Genomic DNA, 22,177 nt, shown 5'->3' on the forward strand with positions numbered 1-22,177 from the left:
CTCGAACTTTCGTCAAGAGACTTGGCGAATTTTAATCATAGCTTCATCGGTCTTAATTTTTCCGTAAGAAACAAATTCCATATAGACAAGAGAGAATTTCGACAAACAATTTCCGGCGCCCCCTTTGTTTATATATCGTAGCCCTCGTAAGCCAGCTTCAGCTTACATGTACGCCGGCACGTGTATTAAATTTACCAAATTCAATAACTACCCCAGCTTGTTTGTATCATATGGTTAAGTGCCTTTCACGCCCCGCACTTGGGCATTTTCACAATGCATTCGTTCATCCGTCGACTTGCATATAGATACACTATCTACGCGCACGATGGCGTGGAAATTGGGATTTATGGAGCCCCAAAAATAAAATATCCCCCCCAAGAGACAGAGAAAAGGGGGACGGGGATCGTTCAGCCCGAAAGTTTTCCCTCGTGCCGAAAGGGCGGCCCATATTTCATGCCCAAACCGCAACATGCGGTTTTCTCGCAGAGTGCAAACAAGACCCGCAAGTTTCATCCTCCATCCCCCCTCCTAAAAATACAATGTTTAATTTATTTTGATACTTTCGATTCTTCTCGGTGCTCTTCTCTATATTTATGACCGAATAAAATTCCCCTAATCAAACATCGTTACCAGGCTCATTGTGGTTGACCGTAATATTTACGAGCTTGCAAAGGACACGCGACTGGAAACTGGGCCGGTCGGATTTTTCTACCCTTGTACAATAAAGCAGGATAAGGGGTGGGAAAAAGCTCCTGGAAACGCTAAGCGATTCCCTTTGTAATTATTCGACGCGTGATTTGAATTCCAACTAGGTATGTGTACCCAGCGTCCTCCGACTTTCGCAAGAGAGGAAAATTGCGAATTTCTAAGCATGTTTCAACCGAGGTTTGCGATTAAGGTGAACAAGACGCGTGCTCGTCCCTCCGTCCAAGCGTATCGCTGACAATGAACAGATTTTCCGGTTCCCTGAGCTCACACGACTGTAACTTGTACTACGAAGTTTGCGGCTCGCACAGTTTATGCCATTGAAATGTGTTCACCGATTGTGACAAGTATTTCATTTATTGCTACGGTAGCTTTAAAAAATTTTTAGCAAAATTTCTTTGGTTACGATAGCGGTTTAAACATTGTTGAAAATGAAAAAAAAAAAAAGTTGTATTCGATAATACCGCATTTTTTGGTAAGTGATGCAAAAACTCGTTTTCACTTCGTATCTTTCCGGAACTCTAATTTTCGGTCATGGTAAAAAATTATTATACAGTTAAGGACTGTGCTTGGAGTGACTGAAACTAAAAAATTTCTCTCGCTATGTCAAAAACAAATTTGCCGGACTACGTCCTCTAACAATAAGCCGAAGAACCGGGAGAAATCAAACCCCGCGTGTATAACGCGTCGATTTGTACGGCCTCTGGCTATTTCCGGTGACGAGGGAAATTAACTTCTTCACTTTTGCACCGTTCAGCTTCGCGTTATTCAGCCTCTCATACAGCACGCTCACCGTCAATCAGATATCGCGATTATCACGATATGTCTGTGTATGTACGTACATATATTATTACATTCGCGTAAATCCGCTAAGGATCTATGCATGATCGTCTTCAAGGTAATTCGCGGTTTCTTATTCGTCTTTATTCACCGAGTTTGTCTATATATGTTAAAAGAAAAAAAAAACTTTCGCATTTTCAAGTAGCTACGCTAGACGACTGAGACACCGACAAAATACCTATCACAAAATTGTACCAAATAGTCGCTCGATCAACGTTTAATCCTAACAGAAGTTATCGTTAATCGAGTACAATTTATATGAACGAAGATGAGCAGCCGATGCTCGTTACAGTTGATGGAGGCATCCTGGCTCGTCTATTGTTCGGTTACATCCCCTTTTAGTTCATCATGTGTTCTTTCTTTCCATGTGATATCACAAAAGCTCCCCGACCGCGAAGATGATCGATGATTAATCGGCCAATGAACGCTTGTGTACCCCCTTAGGTTCCATCGCCATCGAGGGTGTACCCGCAGTATCAAAAGAACCCTTACAAATTCGAAACATCCCGCATCATTATCGATCCTCGGTGTTGTCGGCTTTTTCTTATTAATCCGACATTCACCGCTTCCTCCTGATTTCCTCGCTAATACCTCTGCGCATCAGGGCGAAACCTCGATGTCCCTAAAAACCTCTGAAAGCAGATGTCACCTCCTCCCCTCTTGAATCGCATCGCGTGTCGTAGATGCACGTTTTTTTGACACCTCGTGTTTTCGGAAATCTGAAATGTGAAATAGGCGAATATAGGTTTCAGCTGCGACAATGCCAAATGGTTTTCAAACGTGAATCCCACCTCTCGATTGTCGCTAACCTTCGTTTAATTCTCCCTTATTTCACTCTCTTTTCAGAAACACCTGGACAAGGGTAGCGACCTCGCGGAGGCGGCGAACACGAGCGGTCTCCGGGAGTTGGCGCGTTCCCTGAAACAGCATCTACGTGGTTTCGGTTCGCGTCTAGAGGACACGAGGGAGCGTCTGGAGGACACTTCGCGATGTTTTCTGCTCCTGGACCGAGCCTACGAATGGGCACTGGAGGCTACGAGGGTGGTCGGCGATCGTCGTGCCCAGCAGTTTCTTATGGCGAGGCCGCCGCTTCCCCAGGAACATTTCGCCGAGATGGTTACCCTCGCTGAAAAACTCGGCAACGAATCACTCCTGGAGCAGTGTCGCGTAGCCAGAAACAGGTGCGCCGAAGCTCTCGAGCTGACGAGGTCTCAATCAGCTCCCGGTAGTCCTGCCAGGAGAAGATCCTTCGCCGCTACCGGATCTGCCGCTTCCTGGGACGACAGCCTGACGAAACGTTAGTTATCAGGGATTTTTCTTTATGGAAACAATGCTGCGATTAATCGCCGAATAATAAATATCCTGTAATTAATTCTCTTATTTCGACTTACTTCAGGCACTTCCTGGGACGACAGCGACAGCGCTTCCTGTTCCTGTCCCGTTGACGGCGGCGTCGGTTCGGGATCAGGAAACGGCGGTCGTCCTGCCCTCGACAATATCGCCGAGCTTCGCGAAAGCGCCGAACAGCTTCTTGACTCCTCTCCACCACGTTCACCGCCCCGATCACCGGCGCCTCGACGCCTTGCAAAACCACCCGTCAATTCGCACCTGCACCGAGCACCCAGTATTGCGCCTGGAATGAAAGCTAAGAAGTATGTTGTGACGCAAATATTAAAACATCTTACGTGTAAACGTTTTTGTAAAGTAAATTTCTTCATCGATTATTGCTGGAAGCTATTGTCTCTTCGACATTTTCTATCTCCATGACGCTTTCTATGAAGTAGAAGATTTTTTTTTTTTATTCTCTTGGGACCTGTACGTGGAAAAATATCCAATTTTTGTATGTTCATAAGACGCAGAGAAACGTTAAATAATTATTTGTTTTTATTTCTTTCAATTTTCTCTACCAACGGATGGATTACGGATTTTATACGAGCAATCGAATCTTATTGCTTGATAATACAAGTACCTACATATAGTTTACTTATTAGTCTACTGCCATGTCCTTGCATCAATTTTTGTTTTATCGAAGAAACACAAAACTAATTATTTTCCGTTTCTATAACATATAACTAACGAAATGTTTCCGTGCTTACAGAACAATACTGCTCATAATGAGGGAGATGATACAGACTGAACGAGATTACGTGAAATCACTTGAGTACATAATAGAGGTAATATATCAAGAATAACAAACTTGTAGTCTAGACAGTTTGTAGGTATATTGGCAGTTTTTGAATCGACTTTCCTCGAGATTAAAATAACTCACTCGTTTGGTAATATTTATGGACTTAAATTTCATTTTCTTTTGAAACTACAGAATTACATTCCGGAACTGGTGCGGGAAGACATTCCGCAGGCTCTTCGGGGGCAGAGGAACGTTATATTTGGCAATGTTGAAAAAATATACGAATTTCATAGCCAACATTTCCTCCGGGAATTAGAACAGTGCGAACAGTGTCCAATGTTCGTTGGACAGTGCTTCATAAGACACGTAAGTTAACTTATTGAATTTAGCATTGATTATTCTGGTTTAATTAGTTAGTATCGTCACTAGAATATTGCCACTCAACTTCAGCTAATTACGGCCTTTCGTTTTACAGGAGAAAAAGTTTTACCTTTACGCACTTTACAACAAAAATAAGCCCAACTCTGACTCTCTGATGGCCGAGTATGGGACAGCATTTTTCAAAACAAAACAGTTGGAGCTTGGAGATAAGATGGATTTGGCGAGCTACTTGCTGAAACCGGTGCAGCGGATGGGGAAATACGCTCTGCTTTTGCAGCAGCTCGTCAAAGCTGGCACCGATCTCTCCGATCAGATAGCCAATAAAGACGAGAAAGAAGACAAAGAGGACAAGGAAGAAGAACCGAAACCTCTCGTCGAGGGGGAAGCGGATCTGAGAGCTGCCGAACAAATGGTACGATTCCAACTACGCCATGGCAACGATCTCCTTGCTATGGACTCTCTGCGAGATTGTGACGTAAGTATTCTTTCTTTATTTACTTTTGTCACTTCGCATTTATAGATGAATTGTGCATTCGTCATTTTAGTTACCAAATCTTTATCTCGGTTTCTCATTCCCTCTCTCTCCAGGTTAACGTCAAGGAGCAGGGGAGGTTGCTAAGGCAAAACGAATTCCTCGTTTGGCAAGGAAAGGGTAAAAAGTGCCTGAGACAAGTGTTTCTTTTCGAGGATCTGATACTGTTCAGCAAGGCCAGAAGATTCCCGGATAGAAAGGTATGGAAATGCCCATCGTTATAGTGATAATTATTTTTAAAAAATGAAAACTCGATGCTGTACAAATTGTATCTATTATTTTATTTTTACCAATTCCAGAACCTTGACATATATATCTACAAAAATAGCATCAAAACGACTGACATAGGATTGACAGCTGTGATAGCCGATTCGCCGACTAAATTTGAAATCTGGTTCCGCAAGAGAAAACCCGGGGATACCTACACCTTGCAATGTGCTAACGAAGATATTAAAAAGACCTGGACTGAGGAGCTTAGCAATCTTCTCTGGAAACAGGCGCTCCGAAACAGAGGTAAACTCATACACTCTGTTCGTACAGTATAATTACATGATTTCACACTGGTTTTTCAATTCACTTTTTTTCCTTTGCCACTAATTGAATATTATTATGATATTACAGAAGTGCGCCTGGCAGAGATGTCGAGTATGGGCATTGGCAACAAACCGTGTCTTGACATCAGGCCAAGTGCCGACCAGATCAACGATCGTTCGATCAGCGTTGCTCAGCTTTCCAAAAGTATGTATACGGTATACACCGATTTGTTTCTGGCGTTATTTTTGTCTAAAAACCAACGACAACTACTATTTTTTTACCAACGTTTGTATAAAAATCATATTGCAAGTGTAATATTTATTTATCGACAAACAGCTCCGAGGTTCAGAAACTCCATAGCAGTCTCGGTTTCGGAGGATTCTGGTCGCTGTAGTCGAAGGCCACACAGCGTAATCTCTGTTAGCTCTTCATCGAGCAGTGGCGGAAGCAGCGGACCCACAGCAACGCTGCATTTAGGGCTGGACACAAGTCCTCGTCCGCATCACCGAAGCACCACATTGAACAGTCAGTGCAGCGTCGGTGAGTTGACTGAGAAAGAAAAAAATCTCCTCATTTCCTTATTCCAAAAGTTTTACCTGACTTGTTGTTATTATTATGTTTGTTTTTTGTTTCGTTTCCTAGAAAGTGGCATAATCGCCGATATTTCAATCGTATCCGACGACGGTGGCGAGGGTACTGAAAGAAACCACTGGAATTCCTCACTGGAAAGTCCAACGTCTCACCTACCAGCTACGTCAACTCCGCTCCAATCGCCAACGAACGCGACTTCGGTTCCAGTAACAATGCAGCCGTCCGTTTCTGACAGTAATCTGACACCTTATGACCAGGATATCTCAATTAATTTGTAATTATTAGGTAATAACCTATAGCCCAGTGACACGCGAGTTTAAAAATGCGATTGAAATTATCATCTATAGTTATACATGTGTATGTGAATCGATTCACTTGTGACAAAATGCACCACGTTTATCATAATTTTTCTACGCGATTTACACTGGTATTAATATAGCTATATATTCAATTAATACCTATAGAAGATCACGTTTCATCTATTGATTATTATCGTAACGACGCAAGTAATTGTCCTACGCTTTGATTCTCTTGTCATGGGATTTAGAAAATATCATGAGGGAACAAACGGCAACTGTAAGGGGTCACGCGTAATTAAATTACGTAATTGGTTAACGTTTGTATTGCATTCTATTGTTATACAAAGTGAATCGATACTTAACTTTTCATCAGGCATAGATACTTCGGTCCAATTTGTCTACGACGTAACATAATGTCTTACAATTGAGCATCGAACTAGCTCAAACATGTTTTTACAGACAGGAAAAAAGTAAGCTGAATTTAGAGCTGTTGTAGTATGATTAATACGAAAAAGGGTAGCTGAAAGTAATTGTTTTATATCTAATAATAAAATGGTCACACGTCTGACTGCAAAAAAATATTTTTCACGTATAAATGATTTCTTTGAATAAGACATTGATTGTTTTTTCACAGATTGTTAGAGCTGATTGAAATGTCGATCCTCCCGATCGAGATTATAATATAAACGTATTATTCTTCGTCTGGACCAAAGATTCAAAACCATTTTCACAAAGTTTCTTAATCTTCATTGTGCAAACAAAATATGACAACCAAAAAATCTTGCCTAGCTGTGTGTTTTTAAAATTCGAACGTTAATTACAATGTTTTTAGTTATCGCGACCGAATATCTTGGACATATACTACGAAAAATTATTAAAAAAAATCCGTGATTCGTTCAGGAGGATCAACAATACGCACACGTACATAAACACATTATATACATACATACATACCACGTTGTATTATATTGTAATATTGAAATTTATACTATACAGCCATAATTGATAGAAACAACCATAGTCTATTATCATTTCCAGATTATATATTAAATATAGAATATATCAGATTTTTCATAAATGATATGTATGTCAGTTTATTTGTACAACCTTTAATTACTCTTAGTTTAATAGTATATTAGCATTAACTCTGGCCTGTACACAGAAGCCAAATTTTTATTTCATAGATTTTATGTTTAAAAATACTACAAATAGATATACATAGGTATATATGAATTCAAACATATGCACATACACATATAAGTTAAAGTCTACGCGTGTGGTCGCTAGTTTTAGAGCAGCTTAGAGAAAAGTTTAATCAAACAAATTATAAGCTCATCTTAAGACAGAGGCCACAAGTCCTTGAACTATTTGATAAATTAGACGCGATTGGTTCGGACAAACATTTGTTCAGATTTGCCATTCTATATTTTTCTTTTATGCAATAGATTCCTCTTATATAACGTCGTTATAATTAAAAATAAATGATTTTGTGTATTCGGCTTTACGTTGTGTACAGAAATTTACGGACCTAATTATAGTAAACAAAATTTATATTTTTGTACTGTAATACAATTGATAAATAACTGAGGTGTGTTTGTCTGAACTATGAGAGATTGGAATGAAATGAATTTGAACCTTTTATTTGGGTCATTCCAACAATACAAAATCACTGTATCATCGCACGTATAATTCAAGCAGCTATAGCTAGCGTTCTCGTGCAGCCATTATTTTCCATTTTATTTTAGTTTAATTTAATGGTCTGCCAAGGTATTGCAATATATCTTATGGAAAGTGACCGTAGTTGAAATGCGTTTTCTTTTACGTGTCAGATTATTGAAATTATAGGATAATAAATCGTAAAACTGTCAACTTAGCGCGTTGCAATTTGCAAAAATAACATCATCCCAGTCTGATGCACCTGAATAATTCGATGGTAATGGATCAAATCATGCAAATGTTGAATTGAGGAAATTTTATTTGTGTATTAAATTGAAATCAAAATTATTTTCAAACAGATTCGTTGAAAATATACGTATTTATACAACGGTAGTTTGAAAATAGAAGTTGGTGCACTTGGCTGAGCACGTTCTCATAAGTTTCAAATAACCGAACTAGATCAAGAAAACAAAATATCATAGAAACGATAACTATTTTTTACCATTTTCTTCGTACCACGTTTTAGTACTATACAAACTTTTTCACAAGTTATTACCGAAGTGATATGCCGTACATGTCGGTAGTACCTTGTAAAGTATTGTTGTACCAATAGTCATTTAACATTGATGTACTTTTAAGGTATTTATTATTCATATTATTTTTTGTTTTTAGACAGTTAGTTTTGAATATGTACCTACCTTGAGATCTTAATCTTATCTTACAATTAATCAATTGTATATATATATATATATATATATACATATATATATAAAAAAAATATTATATATAAACACATGATTATCTCAGTATTGTACTGTGTCTAACACCGATGTATTTTATTACTTGATTAAATATATTATATTGGGTGCCTTTTGTAGCGAATTCAGTCTTTTTCTATTGTCTTGGTCGTCGTACAATCAGACAGATTACCAGATTATTGCTTGTGGACAAACTCCTTTCCAGAACTGGAAATTTCCTTATAAAATTATATTTTCGCATTGTATTTTGCGTTATCACGCAAGTACTTACGTATTATATCATTTGGAAATTGCAAGGCGATCATGAAAAGCTCAGATATAAAAAAGTAAAATATTTATTCCACAGAATTTGATATTCTCAATCGTCACATGCCGCATAGAGCGATGTAACCGTGTTTACCACGTAATTGTATAAAACTAAGTTTAAATATTTACAATAACATACTTCCTAAATCAGTTCATATTAATTCATTATTTCTAAAAATTACATGTGGTAGTTCAAAATTTCAATCAGAGTCGCTGTCGCTATCAGAATCGGAGGAGCTGTGCTTATTCTGTTTTTTGTGTTTTGATTTTTTACTCTTTTTCTTGTATTTCTTTTTCTTTTTCTCTGAAGTTTCGGATTCGTAATCAGAGCTCTCTGATCTAGATCTGGATCTCGACCGTTTGCGTTTGGATGATTTTTTTTTAAGCTTCTTTTCCTTCTTTTTCTTCTTCTTTGCTTTCTTCTGTTTCTTTTTTAGTTCCTTTTCGCGCAACTCAGTCAGTGGAGATAGATAATTTTCATCACTATCAGAGCTCGTGCTACTGACGTCCAATACTATTTCCTTGTTTGGATCAACCTTTATGAAATTCCTGCATTGAAATGTCAGGTGACCAGCATAGCCACATTTCTTGCACGCCGGTCGAACTTGTTCCTTGTTTTGTGGAATTAATCTGGATAAGAATTCGGGATCCATTACGGCTTGCGTCTGCAAATATATACAATTTTAACAGTTGCGAACAATTCTAAGTATGCTATTGAATGAAACAGAAAGTTTTCACTTTATTCAAAGTGGAAACCTTAATGTTGGCGGGAATAAATCATCGTGATCCCTGTGGAAGAGTCCACTCGATTCTGACAACTAACATTATACAATCAACCTCACCGAAAATTATTGGACAGTACTTACAGTGACAGTATTACTGTTATGATTTGAACTCATAGACATGCTTGCGATCTAGACGTGTATTCTCAGCACGACACTTTTATTAACTTAAATTAATGTGAACAAATTTATGAAGCTCTTATTCCTTGCAACCTATTTCGTACTAGTGACCGTTTGCTGTTGTTAGTCAAACACACAGTCCTACATACAGGTGTTGCAACGAACCTGGTGGGGGGTTGTCAGTTCACGTCCGAAACAAAAGTACAACTTATGGCCACAGGAGCAGCGCTGCGAGTTATTCATAAGCTTATTATTATTATTTGGCCGAACCCTAACCAATCTTTTTGATATTCATAGAATAACTGACAGCGTCGCGTAGTGGCCACTAGTGGCAAAAAAAATCTGGACAATAACGCGGCTACCCTCACCACTCAAATTTCAGTTCGTTGCAAGACCTGTATGTAAGACCCATCTATGTTATTAATATTTTCTTGTTTACATAATTGTTATATCTGCATTTTTTTTAAATTACAGATCTCTTTATTTTTGTGTGGACCTATACACACTAGCGCTCAAACCAGAACTTAGATACACTAGAAAACATGGAAACTTGCGTTCTATTTCGCTAGACAGTACTTTAAACATAGAACGCTTATTACTCTTGTGCAGTTTGTTACATTCGGGAACACCACAAGCTTTCCCCATTTTTCACTCGCGATAATTTTTTTCGACTTACATAGACTTTGAACGGTAATTATTATCAAGAGATACAATGTACAGCGTATACAACAATACTTGGAGAATAGAGGTTATGTTCTCAGCATAAGCAAGCCATTACATTACTTTCAAAAAATACCCCTAGATCGTTGCGCTCGACACGCTCAGAAAGTGAAATGCAAAAACGAGTGACGTTCTGGACCCTTCCCCACCGTCGGAGCTGTCTTAACAGTATGTAGGACCGTGCAACTAGTGCAAAAAGCTATAGAAGAAAACATATCGGCCAACTAGGTTGTAGCGACAGACTGGTTTGTGTGGCATGTATGCTCTATCTCACTCCTCCGCCGTACTTTTTGTACCAATGGTAGTATATACGCTAGGGCAGCACCTGCTTCTACAGAATTCCAGGGATATTCAGGATTTGTGGGTAATTCACCTGGTGGACAGGGAACATGCCACGGAAAATTGTTCCCCATCAAGCTCGGTACTATCTAGCTTATAGACATGACATAGCATTCCAAGGCTAGATTTTCAATCGCAGCAAGATTCTGTGGCAATATTTAGCGTCGGTTTTTTCTTCATTTTTGGTGCCAAAAATTTTTCGTCTCAGACTCGGTTTGTATGACCCTTTCCTGACTAATTGGACCACCAAGAACTCAAAAAACACAAGCCTTACTTTTTTTTTGGGCAAAAAACTTTTGGTCTCAGATTCGATTTGGATGACTCTTTCTTGACTAATTGGACCCCCAGCAACCCAGAAAACGCAGCAAAAGCAGCGTAGGACCAACAGCAGAGAAATGACGACGGAAAAAGCACCAGTCAAAAAATGTGGAAATCGCAGGTTCTTGTTTTTTGGCTCTAACTTTTGATCCGTTGCTCGCAGCGTATTCGGACTGCGCCCAATCGATTTCTCTCGGAAAATTACGTCGGAAAAGTGCGCGAAAGAATTTATTGCAGCACTTTTCAAAATCGCGAAAATTTTCGCCAAAAAAACAAAGGGGTTAGCCTTACTTTTTTTTTGGGCAAAAAACTTTTGGTCTCAGATTCGATTTGGATGACTCTTTCTTGACTAATCGGACCCCCAGCAACCCAGAAAACGCAGCAAAAGCAGCGTAGGACCAACAGCAGAGAAATGACGACGGAAAAAGCGCCAGTCAAAAAATGTGGAAATCGCAGGTTCTTGTTTTTTGGCTCTAACTTTTGATCCGTTGCTCGCAGCGTATTCGGACTGCGCCCAATCGATTTCTCTCGGAAAATTACGTCGTAAAAGTGCACGAAAGAATTCATTGCAGCACTTTTCAAAATCGCGAAAATTTTCGCCAAAAACACAAAGGGGTTAGCCTTACTTTTTTTTTGGGCAAAAAACTTTTGGTCTCAGATTCGATTTGGATGACTCTTTCTTGACTAATTGGACCCCCAGCAACCCAGAAAACGCAGCAAAAGCAGCGTAGGACCAACAGCAGAGAAATGACGACGGAAAAAGCACCAGTCAAAAAATGTGGAAATCGCAGGTTCTTGTTTTTTGGCTCTAACTTTCGATCCGTTGCTCGCAGCGTATTCGGACTGCGCCCAATCGATTTCTCTCGGAAAATGACGTCGGAAAAGTGCATGAAAGAATTTCTTCCAGCACTTTTCAGAATCGCGAAAATTTTCGCCAAAAACACAAAGGGGTTAGCCTTACTTTTTTTTTGGGCAAAAAACTTTTGGTCTCAGATTCGATTTGGATGACTCTTTCTTGACTAATTGGACCCCCAGCAACCCAGAAAACGCAGCAAAAGCAGCGTAGGACCAACAGCAGAGAAATGACGACGGAAAAAGCACCAGTCAAAAAATGTGGAAATCGCAGGTTCTTGTTTTTTGGCTCTAACTTTTGATCCGTTGCTCGCAGCGTATTCGGACTGCGCCCAATCGATTTCTCTCGGAAAATTACGTCGTAAAAGTGCACGAAAGAATTCATTGCAGCACTTTTCAAAATCGCGAAAATTTTCGCCAAAAACACAAAGGGGTTAGCCTTACTTTTTTTTTGGGCAAAAAACTTTTGGCCTCAGATTCGATTTGGATGACTCTTTCTTGACTAATTGGACCCCCAGCAACCCAGAAAACGCAGCAAAAGCAGCGTAGGACCAACAGCAGAGAAATGACGACGGAAAAAGCACCAGTCAAAAAATGTGGAAATCGCAGGTTCTTGTTTTTTGGCTCTAACTTTTGATCCGTTGCTCGCAGCGTATTCGGACTGCGCCCAATCGATTTCTCTCGGAAAATTACGTCGTAAAAGTGCACGAAAGAATTCATTGCAGCACTTTTCAAAATCACGAAAATTTTCGCCAAAAACACAAAGGGGTTAGCCTTACTTTTTTTTTGGGCAAAAAACTTTTGGTCTCAGGTTCGATTTGGATGACTCTTTCTTGACTAATTGGACCCCCAGCAACCCAGAAAACGCAGCAAAAGCAGCGTAGGACCAACAGCAGAGAAATGACGACGGAAAAAGCACCAGTCAAAAAATGTGGAAATCGCAGGTTCTTGTTTTTTGGCTCTAACTTTTGATCCGTTGCTCGCAGCGTATTCGGACTGCGCCCAATCGATTTCTCTCGGAAAATTACGTCGTAAAAGTGCACGAAAGAATTCATTGCAGCACTTTTCAAAATCGCGAAAATTTTCGCCAAAAACACAAAGGGGTTAGCCTTACTTTTTTTTTGGGCAAAAAACTTTTGGCCTCAGATTCGATTTGGATGACTCTTTCTTGACTAATTGGACCCCCAGCAACCCAGAAAACGCAGCAAAAGCAGCGTAGGACCAACAGCAGAGAAATGACGACGGAAAAAGCACCAGTCAAAAAATGTGGAAATCGCAGGTTCTTGTTTTTTGGCTCTAACTTTTGATCCGTTGCTCGCAGCGTATTCGGACTGCGCCCAATCGATTTCTCTCGGAAAATTACGTCGTAAAAGTGCACGAAAGAATTCATTGCAGCACTTTTCAAAATCGCGAAAATTTTCGCCAAAAACACAAAGGGGTTAGCCTTACTTTTTTTTTGGGCAAAAAACTTTTGGCCTCAGATTCGATTTGGATGACTCTTTCTTGACTAATTGGACCCCCAGCAACCCAGAAAACGCAGCAAAAGCAGCGTAGGACCAACAGCGGAGAAATGACGACGGAAAAAGCACCAGTCAAAAAATGTGGAAATCGCAGGTTCTTGTTTTTTGGCTCTAACTTTTGATCCGTTGCTCGCAGCGTATTCGGACTGCGCCCAATCGATTTCTCTCGGAAAATTACGTCGTAAAAGTGCACGAAAGAATTCATTGCAGCACTTTTCAAAATCGCGAAAATTTTCGCCAAAAACACAAAGGCCTTACTTTTTTTTTGGGCAAAAAACTTTTGGCCTCAGATTCGATTTGGATGACTCTTTCTTGACTAATTGGACCCCCAGCAACCCAGAAAACGCAGCAAATGCAGCGTAGGACCAACAGCAGAGAAATGACGACGGAAAAAGCACCAGTCAAAAAATGTGGAAATCGCAGGTTCTTGTTTTTTGGCTCTAACTTTTGATCCGTTGCTCGCAGCGTATTCGGACTGCGCCCAATCGATTTCTCTCGGAAAATTACGTCGTAAAAGTGCACGAAAGAATTCATTGCAGCACTTTTCAAAATCGCGAAAATTTTCGCCAAAAACACAAAGGGGTTAGCCTTACTTTTTTTTTGGGCAAAAAACTTTTGGCCTCAAATTCGATTTGGATGACTCTTTCTTGACTAATTGGACCCCCAGCAACCCAGAAAACGCAGCAAAAGCAGCGTAGGACCAACAGCAGAGAAATGACGACGGAAAAAGCACCAGTCAAAAAATGTAGAAATCGCAGGTTCTTGTTTTTTGGCTCTAACTTTTGATCCGTTGCTCGCAGCGTATTCGGACTGCGCCCAATCGATTTCTCTCGGAAAATTACGTCGTAAAAGTGCACGAAAGAATTCATTGCAGCACTTTTCAAAATCGCGAAAATTTTCGCCAAAAACACAAAGGGGTTAGCCTTACTTTTTTTTTGGGCAAAAAACTTTTGGTCTCAGATTCGATTTGGATGACTCTTTCTTGACTAATTGGACCCCCAGCAACCCAGAAAACGCACCAAAAGCAGCGTAGGACCAACAGCAGAGAAATGACGACGGAAAAAGCACCAGTCAAAAAATGTGGATATTGCAGGTTCTTGTTTTTTGGCTCTAACTTTTGATCCGTTGCTCGCAGCGTATTCGGACTGCGCCCAATCGATTTCTCTCGGAAAATTACGTCGGAAAAGTACATAAAAGAATTTCTTCCAGCACTTTTTGAAATCGCGAAAATTATCGCCAAAAACACAAAGGGGTTAGCCTTACTTTTTTTTTGGGCAAAAAACTTTTGGCCTCAAATTCGATTTGGATGACTCTTTCTTGACTAATTGGACCCCCAGCAACCCAGAAAACGCAGCAAAAGCAGCGTAGGACCAACAGCAGAGAAATGACGACGGAAAAAGCACCAGTCAAAAAATGTAGAAATCGCAGGTTCTTGTTTTTTGGCTCTAACTTTTGATCCGTTGCTCGCAGCGTATTCGGACTGCGCCCAATCGATTTCTCTCGGAAAATTACGTCGTAAAAGTGCACGAAAGAATTCATCGCAGCACTTTTCAAAATCGCGAAAATTTTCGCCAAAAACACAAAGGGGTTAGCCTTACTTTTTTTTTGGGCAAAAAACTTTTGGTCTCAGATTCGATTTGGATGACTCTTTCTTGACTAATTGGACCCCCAGCAACCCAGAAAACGCACCAAAAGCAGCGTAGGACCAACAGCAGAGAAATGACGACGGAAAAAGCACCAGTCAAAAAATGTGGATATTGCAGGTTCTTGTTTTTTGGCTCTAACTTTTGATCCGTTGCTCGCAGCGTATTCGGACTGCGCCCAATCGATTTCTCTCGGAAAATTACGTCGGAAAAGTACATAAAAGAATTTCTTCCAGCACTTTTTGAAATCGCGAAAATTATCGCCAAAAACACAAAGGGGTTAGCCTTACTTTTTTTTAGGGCAAAAAACCTTCGGTCTCAGATTCGATTTGGATGACTCTTTCTTGACTAATTGGACCCCCAGCAACTCAGAAAACGCAGCAAAAGCAGCGTGGGATCAACAGGAGAGAAATTACGAAGGAAAAAGCACCTGCTGAAATATGTCGAAAACACAGGTCTCGTTTTTTGGCTGTAACTTTCGATTCGTTGATCGCAGCGTATTGGGACTGCACCCAATCGATTTCCCTCGCAACATTACGTCGACACAGTGCATCAATAAACAGATTTCAGCAATTTTGCAAATCGTCGAAAATTTCACCATAAATCCAGCAAAAATGCTGAGGGGTTTTTTACTCGTGATTTCCAGAGCAAAAAGTTTTCGAACTCAGTATTGACTTGAACGATACATGTCAGATTAAGAGGGGAACCTGCTTTAGAGGCTTGAAAAAATCGGTTTTTTTGAGGATTTTGTTGGGAAGGAAAGAAATATCCGATTAAAACAAAACTTCCAGGATTCATTGTTATGTATTTCAACAGTCTTCTCGAATTTTTTCATTAGGATACATGTCATATTATGCCTGGTACAAGCATTTCACCGAGGCGTCTCCAGTATGCATTTGTCGTGCGGCCGGAAAGGTGCAGGTCACAATTTCCATCTGAAACAAAGAAACCAAAAAAATTTTTACTTCTCAATAGTAAAGCTTCTAGTTAAACCAAGAAAATTCCGCAAAAAGTGAAAAATTCAACAATTTTTCGCAAATGAAAAAAAAAATTCATATTTCTTGCGAAAATAATTCACTTTAGATTCTTTAAAAAGTGGGTTAATCTTAACTTTCTCAAGGTTTTTTAGGTTCAACTAGACGAGAATTTCATCCCGAGTGCAATGCAATTTGTCTCGTTTCGAAAGGACGTTTAGGTTTTTTCCTATCTTTCCCGCCAATTAGGAAAAAGCGTAAAAATGAAAAACGGAGAAATCGTGCGTCAACGTTTTCGTACATAAAAAATCGTAATTTTCTTGAACTTACCGCATTAATATGCTAATCGGCGATTCCTGGTCCATAGAGTTGCCCTTCAGATCTTCAAAAAACTGGTTCAAAACTTCAAAAAACTGGTTCAGACTCTTCAAAAAACCGCTCGTATACCTGCTGGACGCTTGCTCACTATTTCTTCTGTAACTCCGAAAATATTTTGAATTTGCGACTGAAATTTTAGGGACACATTCTTGGATAGTTTGGGTAGACATCTATGCAAAAAAAAAAATCGGTTTTTTGAAGCCTCTAAAGCAGGCTTAAATGGACACTGAAATATGTGAAAAACACATTCAAAACAGCGTCGGATAATTTTTTTCCATTCGAACACTTTTCGAAAAACAATTCTGCTTCTCTACCCAACGTAGATACTTCACTTGCGACTAGCTAAAACAGCGTTTCGATTCCATGCCTACGGAAATTCAAGATCGAGAGAAGAAATGAAAAGTTGTTGTAATAATTATGAATATTAATGTTATGGAATTCATCGAGCGCGTGTTGAATAGAATCCCATTTCGAAATGAATAATTCTTCTAATTTCATATTATAGCCGTATTATTGTGGATAATCTAGTTTGTCTCTAGGAAAATTATAAAATTTACGGTATGCACGACGTATCAATCGTACATGGATCATATATAATAATATCGTACATGGACCGCATATACATACATACTTCTTGGTCTCAGCATCATTATTACATCTGATCTATTATTATTTATGATCTATATATACATTCTGCTCTCAGGTACCTATACTTCAATTAAATCACTGTTTTCAGGGTTCGTACGCTTTTTGGAACCCGAAATTCCCTGACTTTTCGAGGTGTTCCAGCCTGAAAATAAGATTTTTTTCAGTAACCTTCTAAGAAATATGCTGCTGGTTAATGACAATTTTTTCGCTTAATAATACTAATACCTTCAATATTACCTAGTAATTAATTTACTGTCCGACTACTAATTTACAAACAACAGCCAGCGATTTTCAGTAAGAAAAAAAAGAAAGTAGGTTTGATATCAAGTAATGTACGTATAAGAACGAATTTCTCCAAGAAACTTAAAATTCCAGTCCTATTTTCGAAATTCCCTGACTTCTCTCTGCTGTAAGAAACTCCCTGAGTTTTCCCAGTTTTTCAGGTTTTCCCTGTGCGTACGAACACTGTGTTTTGCTACAAATTTTGGAAGAAATTTACTCTCATTATTAATTTCTTGTATCGCCGACAAGGTGATAAGTACACACAGGCAAGTACCGGCTTGGGCTTACCATTTCGAAGACAGTGTTACTCGGAAGGTGAATGCAGCCAGCACAATCTCGAAATCGGCAACTCTCTGATGTTCTGCAAATAAGTTATCAACTCTACCGTTGGAACATCTGAAGGGGCGCAAGCGCACGACAATTTTCGCTTGTCACACCAAAGCTCATTGGGGCAACTGTCTTTATAATTTTCAGTCAACGATCTAGTAAAGCATTTTGTACATAGTTCAAATGTCTCACTGAAAAAATTCAAAGGGCCGTTCCACTCATCTGAAATCGTGACGATCACTACAGTACTGCAGCCAAGAATGATAGTAACTGCCGTATAGTTTCTCATTTATTGAAAAACTTTGCTTCCGTGTTTTTTCCCCACCATCCGTATCAAACTTCAATGTTATTAGAGCGATCAGAGCTCGTTGGTGCCAGTTGTAATGTTAGGTTATGTATGTCGTTTGAGGTTAATTACCGGACATATTCAGTAATTTACGTAGTGTGGAATGTATAAAATCGTACTTGCATCGGTGAAGCGTACAACTTGAAATTGGTAATATTTCATAAAGTTCTTTAGTATCGCGGTATTGAGTAAAACGAGTTTCATAAAAGTGTATTTTGCAATGACCGAACCGAACACCGAGAGATGCAGTTACATCAATTGTGGTAAACAACGGCTTGGACAACAATTTCATTATCTGCCACTGAAAAATTCGAGCCTTTGTGTGAAGTGGTTGATAAACAGCGGCCGGGAGGATTTGCTTACACGTGAGACTCCTGCATTAGAATCATTGAAACTTGCTATTTGTAGCAACCATTTCCATGATGATGACTACCTCCTAGGAGGAGCTTTGAAGGAAGACGCAGTTCCAATTCAATATTGGGATCTCGGCTACTCTACTGAAATTGGTGGAATGAAAAATGCTCACGTAAGTTACAACAGTTGTGCGATGGTAATAAATTGTTGCATTCCAAATGCTATAAAAGTTATTATTTTTATTTTAACTTTTATTATTTGTCTCAGCAGATTGATCAGCAAACACAGAATGACAGCATTGAGAGCCTCTCCACTACAGGATCTGAAACTGATTCCAATTTAGGATCTGACAATGAATTCCGAACTCAATTAGGCAACAAAATAGAGGCTGTATTAAATTCAGTCCAGAATTTCCATGGTCAATCAGCAAGTACTGAGAATTTGGATTTTGAGCATTCGGTACAAAATTTGTGCACAAAGCTGAAGTTAAATTCCGTTGGATATAATGATGATCGAAACCACCTGACATCGACGAGTGATTTGATGAAATTGAAGAGAACTATCAAAAACATGTGTAGAACGTGTGCAAGGAAGAAAAATAATCTAGTCAATATAGTCGATGAAACGACACGCTCTTCCAATAGTATATTGACGAAATTAAAACTGCTTATAGAAATTAAGAACAGTGATGATCTGCCGAAAAAAATATGCCACGAATGTCTTGCAAAACTGGAACAGTCGTATAAATTTTTTCAACAAATATACAAAGCAGACAGTACTCTACGTGGTATGCTATTTAAATGTAAACAAGAAAGCGAATCTCTTTCTAACCGTCATAATAAATGCAATGGTGATGTAGCTTGTTCTCGAAATCCTAAGACTTCAGATAAACTCGTTAGTAAGGCACAGAAGTTTCGATTGAAAGTAAATAATCTATCGCTTAAAAATAATTTGAATACTACATGGATGGATAGTGAAGTTGCTAAATTTGATGAGATTATGAAGAACAACGATAATATTCTAGAAAAAATTAGTTTGAATAGCGAAATTTATTCAAGTGAAAATACTGAAAACACTGTGAGCTACTTACTGTCAGACTGTAGTAACAACGATGCTGCATTGAACTGGCTCGACGTCGTGGGTACAATAAAGAAAGAACATAAACCAAATGCATCAAAATCTAATACAGTTGTAGAGAAATCACCAGTTGCTGCTTTTCGAATTCAATGCAAACATTGTGACCGTACTTTCAAATTACGACGACAATTAAAAACCCATATAGCAATGAATCATTCTTCGCCGATAAACTATACGTGTGAACATTGCAGTGTTTCCTGCACGAGTGAAAAATCTTTGTCAGAACATTATGTTCAGGCTCATCCTGGACAGAGATACAATAGTAATAATTGCGACAGTACAGTCTCAAAGAAAGATGAGTTACTGTCACACATCGAGCAATTCGACTCAAGAAAATCCATTATACCTGAAAAAAATAGTTACACGAATCCACATCTTGATCAAACATTTGCCTGTGATGACTGTGAGAAAACATTTTCCTGCAAGCAAACTCTTTGTAAACATATTCACAGACTACATCCACCTTTTGCTTATACTTGCACAATTTGCAACAATGTGATGTACAGCGAGGCTGCTACTTATAAACACATGACAACTCACGATAAAGCTCCGCTGTTTCCATGCCATGATTGTGGCAGAATGTTTTACAGCACCAAGAAATTAGAGAAGCATAAAAGCATACATGATAGTGACACATGGAATAAAAGGAAAAGGGTCTGGTTCCATTGTCAGTTGTGCGATGCTTCATATACAATAGCTGAGGAATTAATTAAACACATAGAATCTCATTCTTCAGAGGATTGGGAAAAGTATAGAACTAAAATTTTATATTGCGGTGAATGTAATGCCAGATTAATAGGTAAGGAAAAGTTCCGAATTCATAAAATGAAGTACCATCTTAGCAAAAGGGGTGATTTCATTTGTCTACTTTGCGATGGAGTTACCCAAGATTTTCAATCATTCGTGGAGTATGAAAAACATATCAAATCGCATTCTAATGAGCTTCAACATTTGCTTTTGAAAAATTTCAAATGTGAGCATTGTCGAAAGGCTTTCAACTCAAATTCTAGTCGAATAAATCACATAGATTTATATCATTCCGATGTTATGCATTCTTGTCCCATTTGCAATCTCAAAATAAAACGTGAAGATCATCTGAGAAATCATATCACCACTGTTCACAATTCCAACAGACAAAGTTCAAGAAAAGCGCAAAACTTTTTAGAAGAAAAGTGTTCAAGTTCCAAAAACCAAAGGAGCGATCATAATGAAGAAGATCAAGAACCGTTTAAAAATTTGGAGAAATTATTTCCTTGGGCCCAAAGATATTCATGCGACCATTGCAGTATGAAATTCTATTACATGCACAAACTACGGCAGCATCTTCTCAGTGAACACGGAGATAAAGAGAATGCAGCAATTATTCAAACATTGGAGAAATATCGAAAATTTAAATGCACAGAGTGTGAAGCAACTTTTAAGCACAAGAGCGGCCTAGATACACATATGAAACGAATTCATTCTGACACAGAACACACATGTTATATTTGTGGACTCAAATTAAAATTAGCAAGGGATTTGTGTGACCATTTGCTCACGCATGACAAAGATATGCAACTTCACAAATGCCAATACTGTGAAAAACAGTTTGAACATGAGAAAGATAAAATAAATCACGAAGATAATCACCATGCAAAACGATTTAAAAGTGATTCGTTCGACTGTGACAGTGAATAAATTATATAATTCCAATACTTATTGCATCAATTTCAGTCAAAGCTTAGCACTAGTATAATTGGAATATTGAGTGGCTGGCAATACATTCAATTAATTGAGATCAGTTACCACATATCTTGGTATGTATTGGTATTATTACGTTATTTTGAATTGCTCAGGTTAAAAACAAAGTACCATCAAGTCGAATATTTTTCTAGATATTGTATAATTAATATAATTAAAAAATAATTCATTTGTATATACAGCTGCCACCGATTATTTCCATAATTACATCAGCTATGTCGGTGGTAACTTTCGTACTATGAGGAATTAGATTTTTTTTAAATACCAAACCTAAGAGAATAAGACATATTGCTGAGACTAGTGATTGTCATTTGCAGTTCACACACCATCATTATCTATTATTAGTTTTTAAAATGAATTTCATTTGTTTCATCAATTTCTTTTAAGTACTTTTTCCTGCTAATTGTTAGTACGTGTGTAATATATGCATTTTCTATACGTATAATAGTTGTACTATTGATGTATTATATATTTGAATTACTTTCTATTGATGATCCCAAGAGATTTGAAACAAAAATCACATACAAATAAACCTTTGATTGGGCCCAAACAGTTCAGAAAAATTAAGGGTAAAAAATCTTTTTATGTATTAATTTTATAACTGTCATATATTCAGCATTTTGGGGTAATGACGAAAATACAAGGTTTTTAAATCACTTATCGATTGTTTTTTCTCTGCCACACTCAACCCTGTAATTTTTATATTATTATCGGAAATTCTTGACAATATTCATTTTACTTTATTCTAAATTTTTCAGACCGTATTACAAACAAATCAGTCCACTTATACGTTGTGAAATATCAAAACGTATCGTGTCTTCGTCATTTTTGATTGATGATTAATAATTATGTTGTAAATTATAACAAGAAAATAATGAGACAATAATAATAACAATACTACAACGTTTTAGCTTGCTTTGTGGTAAAGATTTTTCGCAATTCTAACAAATTAAAAAAGACGGATTAT

General features: G+C 38.4%; 3 protein-coding genes and 1 long non-coding RNA gene across 8 annotated transcripts in view; 2 read left to right on the top strand and 2 right to left on the bottom strand.

Moving 5' to 3' along the window:
* The window catches only part of LOC124174599 (rho guanine nucleotide exchange factor 40-like), a 189,445-nt gene extending 180,901 nt beyond the window's left edge, over positions 1–8,544 (top strand). For 2 of the 3 annotated variants that reach the window (XM_046553837.1, XM_046553838.1), the window contains exons 14-22: positions 2,392–2,842; positions 2,942–3,197; positions 3,644–3,719; positions 3,866–4,039; positions 4,149–4,529; positions 4,643–4,786; positions 4,886–5,099; positions 5,208–5,660; positions 5,763–8,544. In XM_046553837.1, coding sequence (XP_046409793.1) covers positions 2,392–2,842; positions 2,942–3,197; positions 3,644–3,719; positions 3,866–4,039; positions 4,149–4,529; positions 4,643–4,786; positions 4,886–5,099; positions 5,208–5,660; positions 5,763–5,989 — 2,376 coding nt within the window. In that variant the 3' untranslated portion in view covers positions 5,990–8,544. The remainder of the gene's footprint in view (positions 1–2,391; positions 2,843–2,941; positions 3,198–3,643; positions 3,720–3,865; positions 4,040–4,148; positions 4,530–4,642; positions 4,787–4,885; positions 5,100–5,207; positions 5,661–5,762) is intronic. The other variant, XM_046553839.1, reaches the window with a different exon arrangement.
* LOC124174606 (PR domain zinc finger protein 5-like) lies at positions 906–21,866 on the top strand. Of its 3 annotated transcripts, XM_046553862.1 has the most exons (3): positions 906–917; positions 17,812–18,505; positions 18,601–21,866. In XM_046553862.1, the coding sequence occupies exons 2-3, from the start codon at positions 18,200–18,202 to the stop codon at positions 21,145–21,147; spliced, it is 2,853 nt and encodes a 950-aa protein (XP_046409818.1). In that variant the 5' UTR covers positions 906–917; positions 17,812–18,199; the 3' UTR covers positions 21,148–21,866. The 3 variants fall into 3 exon arrangements, with proteins under 3 accessions (XP_046409818.1, XP_046409817.1, XP_046409819.1); XM_046553861.1 differs by lacking the exon at positions 906–917 and having other exon boundaries at positions 17,758–18,505; XM_046553863.1 differs by lacking the exon at positions 906–917 and having other exon boundaries at positions 17,758–18,505; positions 18,604–21,866.
* LOC124174622 (protein SREK1IP1-like) lies at positions 8,744–9,791 on the bottom strand. The gene is made up of 2 exons (XM_046553921.1): positions 9,597–9,791; positions 8,744–9,395 (listed from the first exon to the last, which is right to left on the bottom strand). Exons 1-2 carry the CDS (start codon positions 9,633–9,635, stop codon positions 8,931–8,933), a joined length of 504 nt encoding a protein of 167 aa, XP_046409877.1. The 5' UTR covers positions 9,636–9,791; the 3' UTR covers positions 8,744–8,930.
* On the bottom strand, positions 15,858–16,422 carry LOC124174633. Its single transcript, XR_006868963.1, has 2 exons — positions 16,329–16,422; positions 15,858–15,959 (listed from the first exon to the last, which is right to left on the bottom strand). It is a non-coding gene; the product is annotated as an uncharacterized LOC124174633 (long non-coding RNA).
* Positions 21,867–22,177: the final 311 nt, after the last annotated feature.

The sequence above is a fragment of the Neodiprion fabricii genome, chromosome 2, assembly GCF_021155785.1.
Source record: "Neodiprion fabricii isolate iyNeoFabr1 chromosome 2, iyNeoFabr1.1, whole genome shotgun sequence".
Taxonomy (NCBI): domain Eukaryota; kingdom Metazoa; phylum Arthropoda; class Insecta; order Hymenoptera; family Diprionidae; genus Neodiprion; species Neodiprion fabricii.

Excerpts from the sequence above, each read along its gene's own strand:
- LOC124174622 (XM_046553921.1), bottom strand. The coding sequence starts at position 9,635 with ATGTCTATGAGTTCAAATCATAACAGTAATACTGTCACT. Across the intron at positions 9,396-9,596 it reads ATAACAGTAATACTGTCACT|ACGCAAGCCGTAATGGATCC; the intron begins GTAAGTACTGTC and ends ATATATTTGCAG.
- LOC124174606 (XM_046553862.1), top strand. The coding sequence starts at position 18,200 with ATGACCGAACCGAACACCGAGAGATGCAGTTACATCAATTGTGGTAAA. Across the intron at positions 18,506-18,600 it reads GTGGAATGAAAAATGCTCAC|CAGATTGATCAGCAAACACA; the intron begins GTAAGTTACAAC and ends TATTTGTCTCAG.